This window comes from Drosophila elegans, unplaced genomic scaffold, assembly GCF_018152505.1.
Source record: "Drosophila elegans isolate 14027-0461.03 unplaced genomic scaffold, ASM1815250v1 contig_397, whole genome shotgun sequence".
Classification (NCBI taxonomy): domain Eukaryota; kingdom Metazoa; phylum Arthropoda; class Insecta; order Diptera; family Drosophilidae; genus Drosophila; species Drosophila elegans.
Window position 1 is genome coordinate 2,614,311 of NW_024545782.1, and position 12,618 is coordinate 2,626,928.

General features: G+C 40.3%; 3 protein-coding genes across 5 annotated transcripts in view; 2 read left to right on the forward strand and 1 right to left on the reverse strand.

Moving 5' to 3' along the window:
* Nucleotides 1-317: 317 nt before the first annotated feature.
* On the reverse strand, nt 318-2,127 carry LOC108137804 (GATA zinc finger domain-containing protein 10). The gene is made up of 2 exons (XM_017259711.2): nt 1,597-2,127; nt 318-1,544 (listed from the first exon to the last, which is right to left on the reverse strand). Exons 1-2 carry the CDS (start codon nt 1,923-1,925, stop codon nt 491-493), a joined length of 1,383 nt encoding a protein of 460 aa, XP_017115200.1. The 5' UTR covers nt 1,926-2,127; the 3' UTR covers nt 318-490.
* A 975-nt stretch (nt 2,128-3,102) lies between these two features.
* LOC108137805 lies at nt 3,103-5,318 on the forward strand. Its single transcript, XM_017259712.2, has 2 exons — nt 3,103-3,397; nt 3,462-5,318. Exons 1-2 carry the CDS (start codon nt 3,183-3,185, stop codon nt 4,186-4,188), a joined length of 942 nt encoding a protein of 313 aa, XP_017115201.1. The 5' UTR covers nt 3,103-3,182; the 3' UTR covers nt 4,189-5,318.
* Nucleotides 5,319-8,347: 3,029 nt separating this feature from the next.
* Nucleotides 8,348-12,618, forward strand: part of LOC108137802 (beta-1,4-glucuronyltransferase 1) — a 44,878-nt gene continuing 40,607 nt past the window's right edge. For 2 of the 3 annotated variants that reach the window (XM_017259708.2, XM_017259710.2), the window contains exon 1: nt 8,348-9,269. The gene's annotated coding sequence lies outside the window, so the exon portion shown is untranslated. The remainder of the gene's footprint in view (nt 9,270-12,618) is intronic. The other variant, XM_017259709.1, reaches the window with a different exon arrangement.

Genomic DNA, 12,618 nt, shown 5'->3' on the forward strand with positions numbered 1-12,618 from the left:
CTCGACATTCATACGGCTATTGCTCCTGATCAAGAATGTATATCCCTTATGGTGTCGGAAACGCTTTCTTCTACCTGTCACATACTTTTCAACGATTTCAATAAACAGGTGCACGCTAGCATGCTTTTGGGCACAATTTTGAGAAGTTTCAAGCCTCTGAGGATTCCTCTGGCATTTAATTCGAACTTGAACGTAAAATTATAGCTGATAAAGCCCAAAGCTCAAACTGTATACATAATATCATGGCCAATTATAATTTATTTCTTCTGAAAGAAGATTCAAATTTCAAGTTGTTCAGAATGCACTCTTTCTCGATCTTCTTGATTTTATATTTATTTATTAATTAAGTTTATTATTAATCTTACAAACAGTGTTGCACGTGCTTCTATTAGGTTTTGTAGTACTGATTGACAGACAGATAAACCAGGTTATTAAAACAAATGTCCATGCACTGCGATCCAAAATTGAGGTCTTAAGTCCGAAAAGGTTCTCACTGCGGCCGCTGAGCCGTAGGAAGCTGATGTTGCTGGTGGGTCGGCTCCTGCCGCTGGAGCTGCATGACGTGGCTCAGGATCTGCGCCTGCTGCTCGAGACACTTGGGAAAGAAGGTCTGCATGAGGTCCACCTTGCGCTCCTCCAGCTCCAGGCGCTGGCGGCAGATCTTTGTCTGCTCGTAGAGTAGCTGGTTCTTCCGCCGCACCTCCTCCATGTAGAGCGCCTCCAGAGAGTCGGCGTGCGGCGGATTCACGGATCCATAGGGGCGACCCCGCTTCCGTGCCACGGGCACAGGGGACGAGCCAACGACAGGCGGATTGGTAGGAGTAGGAGTCGCAGCAGGAGCTGTAGCTGGAGCTGGAGCCGCAGCCGGCGCCGACATGCCGCCGTTTGAGTTTGTGGCCACGCTGATGGTGTTATTGCTGCTATTTATGTAGGCTACCGCCGTGATGGGCTGGTGGTTAATGGTCGAGGTGGCCACGACGCTGTTGCCGGGATTGTTGGTGAAGTGGGCCGGCTGCTGCTGAAACTGCGGCTCGAAGCTCTGCTGGAACTGCTGCTGCTGTTGGTGCTGCTGCTGCTGTTGCTGCGGCGTCTGCAGCTCGAGCAACTGAGCCGGCTCGGCTGGCGAATACTGTTGCAGTTGCTCCTGGAAGGGCAACGAGCGGTACTCGTCATCCTCGTACTCCTGCTTGACCACCTCGTCGTACTGGTCCGTGAACAGCTCCGTGCTGAAGCTCATTCCGCCGCCGCTGCTGTTGTTGTTGTTGTGGCTGCTGCCGTGATTGCTGTTGCTGTTGTAGAAGGTGGCAGCGGGCGGCTCAGCGGCAGGTGCGTGAGCCGGCTGCTGAAGTGGCTGCTGTGGTTGCTCCGCTTGCGCATCCTCCCGGGGCGGCGTCATGTCGCGATTGTTGAGCAACGCCTCCGGCGGCAGCGGATCCGCGTTCTTGGGCCTGTGCAGGTTCTTCAGGATGCGGTTGATGATGTCGTACTTCTTCCAGCGCGTGGCATAGCTGGAAGGGTCTGCCTGCAGCTGTTTCTTCACCTGCCTGTGGGGAAAACAGTCAGCATCTCGTGCATATTGGCTCGTCGTACACTTACCTGAACTTGGCTCTGGTCTGGTTAACCTTCATCTGGATCTCCTCGGGCTTCACGTCCACGGCGAACCGCTCGCGCAGCTCCTCGGCCCAGCGGCCAAAGAAAATTGTGTTCTTGCCGGTGCGCGTCAGCCGCCAGTTGTCGCGGCCCCAGATCTCGTACAGGCGCTCCTCCTCGCTGGGCGTCCAGTAGCGGCGCGCCTTCTCCTTGGCCCTGCCCTCGAGCATCTCCTGACCCCCGCACATGGCCAGATCCTGTTCGGCGCCACTGCCGCTGCCTCCGCCGGCTGAACTGCCTCCGCCTCCGCCTGCGTTCAACTTCTCGTAGTCCATCGACTGCCCTTCTCCGCTCCGCTCCTTCTCCTGCTCCTGCTCCCCTCTCTCAGCGCTCCTGGGATTGCGGGACTCTATGGCCAGCGCTCGAATTACACAATGCAAGGCTGTGGGGCAGCCGGAAAACACGGGGAAGCCAAGAGTTTTCTGCACAAAAAATCAACAACAGCTCTGATACACAGAAGAGTGTGACCGTGCGTAGCCAAAACGTCGAAAAAATGCCAAGGCGCCAGCGTTGCCACTAAGGGGAGATATTGACACTAAAATAGGTGGATCACGCTGGCACATATTTTCACTACTTATTCATTTCTCTTAAAACAGCGTGGCTAGTGAAGAATAAGGCCGCGGGACGAGCCAAAAATGTGCTCTAAAAAATTCTCAAATTCGTCATAACTCCACATTAGGGTGGTCCAAATTTGTATGAAAAATTTCAAGGACTTTCCTTACCCGCTTACACAAAATAATACCGTTTGAGACTAAAATGGGGAAGAGAACCAAAGAAAACCAAAATATTTATGTTTATATCTATTAATATTTTCAAATTGTTGATCATCTGAATACCAGACTAAGACAGTTCTCAGCCATTTCCATCCGACTTCGATTTCCACAGAGCACATCCACCATCAATCTTCCGATAACAGCTGATCTAAACAGCTGTGGCTCATCAAATTATAAACAAAGATGCTTGACCTGTTGACTTTGTTAATGTTTTGACGAGTCACGGCTGTTCAGATCAGCTGTGATCGGAAGGTGCGTGGTGGATGTGCTCTGTGGAAACGGGAGCTTCACATTTGTCAAAAATAGTAACCTAAATAGCTTTGTGAATATTCTATTAGGCTTAATAAAAAGTTAATGCGCCAATAAAATAAGGCGATTTAAATCCAAATTAAAGCAGCAAACCGCTATTTTCTAAAAGCCAAATACGCACGTGTTAAGTTATGAGACTCATCGTTGTTATTAATTAATTTCTTTAGTTTTGGTGTTTGTTTCCCAGATTCCGTTATTCAATTACAAATTAAAACCAATTTCGTACAGCCAAACGCATATATTCGAGTTTTCTGCTTCTAGGAAGCTCGCGTAAGTGTAAATAGTCTATTATAACTGGCGGCATTTCCAAAGCGGTGAGCATTTGGTATTTTCAGCCTTGCCACTTGGGTATTTCTGGCAACACTCTTGGCTTTTACGTGCTTCCCTCGTCTGGTAGTCGGTCACGTACGAAAATGTTTGGATAGCCGGGCAAATTTGGCAAATCGGAAAATGAGCGGCCAGAAGCACCTGCGATTGCGCTACTACACCTCCTTGGAGGAGGCCCTGCTGGTGCGGCTGTGGCGCGAGCACCTGCACAACATTCCCTCCTACACAGAGAACCTGCCCATATTCCGGGAGATTGCGCACGGTCTGCAGCAGCACGGCGTTCGGCTGAACAAACAGGAGGTTCGCCGGCGCATCAACAGCTACCGCAATAAGTATTTGTACGTGAGTAGTCGTCGGCCACCAGATTCAAATGCTAATGTACCATTTTCCTTTCCTCCGCAGGAACGAACGCAAACGCGTGGAGAGCAATGCGGAACACCAGTCTGACTGGCGCCTGTACGCCCTCATTGACTCCCTATTCCATCCCGACAGACCTGCGGCGGACCTCTGCCACGCCCACCATGTACTAGAGCAGGCCGAGGCGCGTGCTCGGGCGGATCTGCCTGCCCTGCCACCGCTGCGCCACACTTCGTCCGCCCCGGCGAAGTTCGAGCGCGACCCGGACGGAAGCGCCTTCCTGGATGCCCAGCCGCTGGTGCTGCCAGTGGTCAAGGCGGAGCCAGCACAAGCTGCCTATCACCAGGTCAAGAGCGAGCCCAAGCCCACGGAGGCGGAGCTGGGCCACGCGTATGCCGACAGTGCCATTATCAGGCGGACTCCACTGACGCCCGCCAACCATCTGCTGCCGGAGGCGGCAGAGGATCTGGCGAACGCGGGGCACGTCAATGGGCAACCGGAGGCCGAGCGCTCGGCGGCCAAGAGAAGACGTGGACGCCGCAGCATCCTGCCCCGCACGGGACAGATCACCATGGCCATTGTGGAGGGGCTGCGGCAGGAGAACAAGATGCTCGAGGAGCAGAACGACGCCTGCCTGCTCGCACTGGAGCAGAAGGAGAAACAGTTCCTGGCCATGGAGCAGAACTTCCTGATCTATCTGGAGCGGCAGGAAGCCTTGCTGGCGCACATGCAGCAGCGAGGCATTAAGCAGGAACCGGATCGGGACTTCTAGGCCATCGGGACTGAAAGTGTGGGGCAGATTAGCTTTAAGTAGGAAACAAGGGTCACACAGGGAACGTCGCCTCGCCCATTTCATTTCGTTCCTTCCTCAGACACGAACGTCTAGATTACTCGATGTACAAAGCAGCATAGCAAACCGAAGATATTATTATTTTTCAGTTCTCATTAACACTAACGTCCATATGAATTGGCTAAGCAAAAGGATATATAAATGTATGAAAAAGTAAATTTTTGTAAAAGACATTTCGTTAAGAAATTAGAAATTAAAAACTAAAACGAATATTTCGAATTTGGGAGTAACTCCAGGATATGTATATATTTTGTTAAGGAAGGCCTTGTTGTTTTAATTATTAACTATTATAGCTGCTTGATATTTTTCTTACGCATAAAAGGAACTATTGTCCATGTAAAACAGAGTGTTACGGAGGCGACTCTATCCAGACCAGATGTTTAATTACGACGATCCAAACAGAACAAGAGTTGCAATTGATTTAAGAGGTGATTGATTTTCGACAAAATCGAAAATTTTTTATTACTTTATCTTAAAGAAGAACTCCTTGAGAATATGTTCTCAAATTTTCATAGGGATTCGAGCAGTAGTAGTAAAAAAGTTACAGCACTTCTAACCGCGCGCCTCGTCGCGGCCCCAAAACCCAAAACTTGAAACTTTAAACGCGAATATCTCGAAATGGTGTTCTTTGAAAAATGACTTTGCGGTGACGTGGATTGGCGGAAAACTACTGAACCGATTTTCTTCAAATTTTCTTTAAAATGTTCGTAATAAAATTTTTCTGAGATTGAACGATCGACTTTTCACGCACAAACTTTGAATTAGTGAATTTTCTAGTGACCAAAAACTTTATTTTTTGCATAAAACGTTCCCGTGTGTACAAAAAAAAATTAATAAAAACGATCGTTGAAGCACAAGGAATTATACTTACATTTATGGTTTCAGTTGACTTGTTCGACCTTGGGAACCGTCACCGCAAGGCTCTGCCAAAAAAAGGCCTCTAAGGGAAACAGCCACCCCTTAAAAACTATTTGATATTTTTCCACGAAATTTCGCACAAACATTGTTAATAAAGTGTACTATTAAAAAATAAAAACATTCGTGTAATGAAATCATTGCTACATGCCTAAACAAATTCAAACTTTCCTTATGAGGTCTAAGCTTAAAGAAAATTAATTAATGAAGTATAATGCCAATGAAAGTAAAAACTTCGGGACATGAAGCTGTTTAGAACTTTTGCAAAATCTAACAAGACAAAGCTAGAGATACTAACAACCAGCAGGTGATTTCAGCAGGAAAATCTTGGGTCTTTCGTTCAATTGCCAATAATTTTTAAGAGTTTTCGTTTGGTGAACACCCAAGCTGAAATGTCAGAGCGTTGGATTTGTTTGGAACTACAGCAATTTAGAGTTGCCGTCGTTTAAGAAAAACAAAAAAGGTGTGAGTGCTTATCGAAACTCTCAAAAAATGTCTTCGGTTTTTTTAGTTTTTCAGATCTCCAATTCTTAAGTTCTTAATTCTAAGCTCTCTGTATGCCTTTGCAGTTTTAAGAATCTGATGTTGAGGTAAGGGGAACTATACCAGTTATACCAGGTATACAGTTCAGAGTTTCAGACTCTTCAGTTTCGGAAATTCCCAAAATATATTTCTATTTCAAGTCATAAAATACAAAATAAATTTTCCTCATGCAAAAGTATATACAGATATTTGCTCTCAAATTGCAAGAACATTTTGATAATGTCGCATCATCGGCTTTGAAAAACTTTTCCGCTTTTCGCAAAATGGATGTAAACCTTCATTCATTAAATCCTCCGCCATGGTGGTATATTGCTCTTGCTAAACAGTAGCTTTGAGACGTATTTGTTAAATTGAAAATGGTTATTTTCATATTCGCCTGATCGACTTAACTAAGTGAGAAGACAAGAACACGACCAGTATTTTTAATAAGAGACAGACATTTTAAATGTCTACTCACTATTTTTCCAATATTTCGCCACTCACCAAGTTAATAGACATTATTTTATTTATTTCACATTTTCTTTCTTCAGGAATATAACATTTTCAGTTACATGTCTATTTTAAATATAATCACAGTTGGAGCACTTTAAAATTTCTACACGTTTATGTTTAAAAATGGTTTAATTTGTTGCAAGAAGGACATTCTAAAAGCTGTCGTATAAAATCTCCAGTCTTATTGATCAGTATTATCCAAAATGTTTGACCGTAAATCATAAATATCTACACTTGTACCCACCAATGTAGTTTATAAATGATGTATTTTAAAAAGATGCCTTTAAATTGTTATTATTTAGATCGTTAAGGACTGATTCCTTAATAACTCTAATGTTTATGAGGCACTGAAAAGCAGAGTTCCCATAGCAAGCATTATTTCGGTTTTCCATACCACGAAAAGTTTGTAAAATAGCTTTATTATCAGCCTTGCACCTTGTAACCTTTTCTTTTAATACGGATTGACGTTGTGGGTATACGTTTTTATCAAAAACATTTTTATTGCTTTTTATATTTGCAACCAGATGTTGAAGATATATTCTTTATATACTTCTTAATCGATTGTACTCTAATATAGTTAGTCTTAATACTTTTCGGATTAAGGTTCAGTATGTTAGCCAGAAAGTTATAATGCGACATTTGTTTGACCATTTGCTAATACACTACACAATATCCACAATTCCAGATGATATTGTTAACCCTTGGAGTTTATGAATTGTTATGGCATACGCTAAACATATTGAAAATTGTGTTCGTGTTATAAAAACATTTAATACTATTTTGGCAGTTTTTTTAACTTCTAATGTACCTGCCAAATTAACTGTTTCCAACAATTTACATTTGTTTTTAAGTTTTTTTGGAGGCTTTAGCGGCCTTAAGTTTTTGAATTGTAGTTTTCGCTTCAATAAAATCTTCAGTTTTTTTCAACATTCCGGCGTTTAACTTTAGGCATTATTCTGTTGTTGGATATAAGCATATTGTATGTGGAGGCAGCTTTCCAATATATTTGATCTATTTGGCGAGACATGTTTCTATGGAATCGTTATTTAATTTATTTGCGAGCAGCGATTTCTGTAGGTCCAGCCACAGGTCCATGGCGTTTTCAAAAAACGTAATTTTGTAATTATTTTACTTGAAGAAATTATATATTATGTTCAACGATATACATATAGTACGCACCCATAGCTTTAGTCGTTTGGAAGTTGTGGAATCTAGCCTTTGTTGTGTGAAATCTAGATTTTACTTAGCCGTTTAACCGCTAGAGTACCGGGTTTTCCAAAAAGTGGTAGCACAAACGTTATTCAGCGCGAGCTCTAATACAGTAAAGCGGGTTTTGAGAGGACAAACGTTGTAATTTCAAAAACTCTCTAAAAATTATATTTGAGCGGATTATCGGATTGTCGTGTCGTTGGGCGCCTTATTAAACCAAACAAGCCAAATTCAACAGTGCCACAAAAGTTCTTTTGCTCCTTGGGCCCCAACAGATGCATAATAAGGAAACAATTTTTTCGCACTTTTAGGCCTATTTCTCCGGAACTAAACGACTTTCAAAATCTTTTACTATGTACAAACTCTTATGAAACCGCTACGTTTCGATTGCTATATCATTTATTAAGATCGGACTATACTTTACTGGATTCGAATATTGCGGCTATATAAAGTAGTCTACTTGCGCACGCTTTCCAGTGCTCGTAGTCACTACGTGGACGGCCGTCCACAGTGATAGTAGTCTCCATCGTCACTACATGTACTGCCGTTCATAGTGATAAAATCGACCAGTTTAGTTTATCCAACAACCGTATTTAATTTCTTCAGCAACCAGTTAACTGGCACGAGCAGAGTGACCGTCGCTGGAACTTTAAAATATCCCCGATTACCGCTAGCGATGTCGACCCCGCCTCTCTTTATATCGCCCTTATCCAAAAATTGCGCACTCTTAAGCCTAAAACATGGGGTGGCAGAGACTTTTTAGGGTTTTCATTCTTTTTCGATTTCGAGTAGAGATGGAAAAACATCGATGTTACCCCGCCAAACATCGATAAAACCGATGTTTCGAAAACATCGATGACATCGGTGTTGGCATCGAAGTTTCTCCACCTCTAATTTTGAGACTTCGAAGTTCGAACAAAACGGTTGTGTTTTTTCCCGTGTGTGCGGGTGGCGGACGCGCGTGCCAATCGGAAAAAGCCTGAGAATTAAATGAGTTGTTCGCAAAAGCCAAGGCAGCAAAAAGGAGCGAACCAAGGTGTGTTGTGTGCGGATGCGGAGAAAGTCAGCTCACGAAAAAGTTCCAAGATCGCCGGACGGACAAAAAAAAAAATTGTCGTCGACTCGGGGCCAAAGAAAAACAAGTGTAGCATACAAATTTAAATGTTAGCTGTGCAGTGAGTGTGTGCAATTGTGTGCGAGCGTCAACTAAAATAAACAACAAAAAATTGTATTTGCTGCAGAGAAAGAGAGAGCAGAGAGAGAGACAGAGGGAAGCTGTTGTTGCCGCTGCATGTGGCATGCCCAAAAATCAGCTGGCCCCGTTTTGCCTCTCCCTCGCACACTCGCACACGAAGCGTGTAGTCCAGTGTAAAAGGCGGCGCAGCTTTTCCTTTTTAGCGTACATTCTGGACTGGACACTCTCGTCTTATCTCTCTTTCTCCATTTGCAGCACTATGCTACAAATGTGAAAAGCAAACCCGTTCCGTTTTACTTCACCCACTGATTCGGTTTTTTTCTGCTGTCGCGTCACGCCTCGTCTTGTTTTTGTTGCAGTTGTTGCTTTTACTTAATGCCCCTTTCATTCATAGAAAACGGTCAGCAAACGAATAACAAAACAAAAGCAACAGCAGCGCGATTTCTTTATTTTCGGCCAAGAGAGCAGCCAGAAAAGCGAACACAAAAATCAACAAAATACAAAATACAAAACACAAAGCCAAATTAAAGAAATTAAATTTCAAATTCGTGCGGCCACCAACAACAACAGCCATATCGAAAGAAAGAAAATTATCAAAATCATCATCAGCAGCACAAAAATCGAAAATTGACTCGCTGTTGTGTGTGATGTAAGTTCGATAATAATTCCGTACAATTGAAAAAGTTCATTTTATATCTGGTCTTTTATGCCTAACTGGCGCTATTGTTGCTGTTAATTTGGCTTCCTTTCGTTTTCCGCTTGTTTGTGGAATTCGTTCCTCGATTCTCTTTATCGGCGCATAAATTGTACATATATGTACATACTGTGCTCCACTTAGATACTATATTTAACTTTTAAAATATCAGACTATTTCCGCTGTTTTCAAATTTTTAAATATGTTTAAATTTTTTGATAGAGTTACTTCGTTAGACATGAATAAACCAGACAAAACATATTAAAACTATCTTAGGTATTTGTTGTAAACGTGAACGGTTGTCATGATTTTCTGGGTTTTTTCTATGGCAGTAATCATGTGATGCCAACCCATAACGTCTACAAAAATTTTGATAAGCAATAGTAGTCAAAGTGGTAAAAACGCGAAATCATAACTCGTTCTTTATCTATTTAAGCATACGTACATGCATAAGTTATTCCTCCATCGTTTAAATTCTTATTTGATTTGATTAATTCATGTTTCAATCGTCTGTTGATTTTCGCATTATCAAAACATTTGTTAACCCATTAAAAACGTGTTCGGCATTTGTTGTCTCTCAAAGAGATCATTAAAAATCCCATAAATTTTGTCGTCGTTTGTGTCTAAATATATGTCCCCTAAGTAAATACTTGAAAATATATGTTTTAATTCGTGTGTACGTCTTTTAAAAATAGATTTTTGTAGGTGTCAAAAAAAGCTAAATAAATATGGAGCTTACAAAATGTTTATTCATTGTATAAAACCAAAATAAAACCGAAACCTTTAATAATACTTGTGTTAGACCTGTCTTTTCTCAAAATGTATTTGTTTTTTCGTCAAATTGATTAACATTTGAGGCTTTCCGCAAAACAAAACACATTTTTTCCATAATTTTGTAACCACAAATCGGATACTCATCAATGATTTTGCCGAAAAAGTTTATTATTATTATTATTATTTTTATAACAATGTTATCTTTAAATTGTGATGGCATAAAGGTGTATTTTTTCCCGTTTTCTTTTTGAGTTGAAACCCAGTTTTTTAAACTGGCTACGTTATAACCAGCTTAACTTAGGTTTGCCTTTTCTGTTTAAAAATAAAATATTTGCTAATTATAATTATCCATACTTCAGTACTACCATGTTTTTCTCCTTATTCCTATATGTTTATATTTGATAAACACTTTCTTGTTTACTCCATTTGTATTAGTCCACGAGTTTAGTAGAAAACACACAAAAAGGGTTGTTCTGTAATTGTTTAATTGAACAAATGCTTTTCTCAGCAAAGTATCATTTTTGTGATACTGAATCGTAGTCAGAGTTAGTCGTTGGAACATTTACGAACGAACGCATTTCATCAGTTGAATTGCGTAGAACCTTGGAGACGAGGTCCCGATAAGCATGGCAAGATTAATAATTTATAGATAAACAGCGGCAGAAAATATTATTAACATTTGGTCAAAGCGGAAGTTCACAAATGCTATTGACTTTCTAGCTGTTAAGCAAGTCTAAGATTTTTCAAAATTTTGTTTCACCCCAGCGAGTGAAATGCGAGGCGGATTTATTTTATTTCCGAATTAGCTAGTTGAAAAACATTCTGAATCTTCAATATGCTTTGTAGTTTCTGAACTAGGGTTGATGATTGATTTATTTTTTGTGATAAATAAAAGGTTGATCTTGAACAATATTTGTGAATATAATAAGCGATTCATAAATGACGCTTAGTGAACACTCACAAATTAATTAAACCAAAATAGAGACGTAAATAGAAATTGTAATTTAAATTTTAACCTATTTTTAAGGTATTTTTCCGACCCGACCATCAAAACAGGTTTGACCTACAAAATCCATACATGTAGCTTTTTGCCTTTTCAAGACTAAATGACCCACAAGTGACGCAACAACAACGTTTTATACATAACTTTGTTTGTCATGGCGACAACTTAAACATCTTTAACAAATAATTATTGTGGTCTTATAAAAAGCTTACAACCAAATTGCTTCCAGGTGTTAGCACTAATTTGTGATAAAGTCAGCACTTGAAATGCGAAAAAATTATTAACATTTGTATACTCTTATAACATTTGTATACTCTTATAAGTCTAAAGGTTGCAACGCTGTAAATTGGGCAATTCTCTACTGTCGAATGCTACAATCGTACGCACTTAAACTAAAAACAAACATGTCCTTTATATTTTATTGTGACGAAAAGTCAAATTAATTGCTCTTGATAAGCACTATAACTGGTGCTAAGATTGAGTTTGGGCCATTGTTGGTTTTCGAGATAATCACATAAATCTACGACTTTCGAACGCTACTCAGACAGAAGTGACTTTCGACAACCAGTTCACGCACTGATTTCAGCGAAACGGGATTAAAGATTTCTATGCAATTAATTTTAAAATGTTATGAATTCATCGTTCTTAACAATTTTTTTGGTTTGAGCTTAAAATATCAAGCAGTTTTTTTTTGTAATTGATTTTTAATGACTGTTGCACGCTACATGTTGCCACGCCACGTTTTTTTTCACCATACTTTTTATGTTGTTATTGGCATAAAAATTCCATTCAATATCCACACATCCAATTTGATTTAATATATCAGTCAAGTTCGTGAAGTTTATTTTCATTGTTTTTTTAAATTTCATTCATCTACTTTAAATAAAATACAAATATAAAAAAACAAACCTCTTAACAATTTTCGGACTTACTTTCTGATGCACGCGACAAACTTTGAAATAGTTTTTAGGTTTGACCGCTGACTTTATCAAATCAATTTTTTTTTAAATCGATTTGGGTTGAAACTCTGTGTTTAGAGGCAAATCTAGATTATCATTTGACTAACACCTTTAATGGACTGATTACAAGTGTTCTTTTTCACGGATAAGCTGATAAGAAATTCTCCGTTATTAGTCAATCGCATTGTTTTTTTTAAATTTTGTCTATATTCTTTGAACATAAACAAACAGTTAAAACCGCGAAAATTAATGCATAAAAACTTTGCTTCGAAATATTTTAAAAAGTGTTTTTAGTGAATGCAAAATTCTTTTATATTAGTTAAATATAATCGATCCCCAATTAAAATATGTGAGAAGAACAGACATGTAATGACTTTGAAATTTTTGGGTGCGGTTGACCTTTCCAGAGAATTGCCCATTTATAATCTTGACCATTATCACTGGGAGAGTTAATCTAATCATTCCGGTGTGCATATAACTTACAAAAATTAAACTTAAAATTTTACCTGTTTTCATTCCAATTTTATTTTTTATCACCAGTTCTGCTTAGCCGATTTAGCTTGTTGCA

What these genes read in the sequence shown, in the direction of transcription:
- LOC108137804 (XM_017259711.2), bottom strand. Translation starts at nt 1,925, where the DNA reads ATGGACTACGAGAAGTTGAACGCAGGCGGAGGCGGAGGCAGTTCAGCC. An exon ending in CAGACCAGAGCCAAGTTCAG is followed by an intron (nt 1,545 to 1,596) that starts GTAAGTGTACGA and finishes TTTTCCCCACAG; the next exon opens with GCAGGTGAAGAAACAGCTGC.
- LOC108137805 (XM_017259712.2), top strand. Translation starts at nt 3,183, where the DNA reads ATGAGCGGCCAGAAGCACCTGCGATTGCGCTACTACACCTCCTTGGAG. An exon ending in AGCTACCGCAATAAGTATTT is followed by an intron (nt 3,398 to 3,461) that starts GTACGTGAGTAG and finishes TTTCCTCCGCAG; the next exon opens with GAACGAACGCAAACGCGTGG.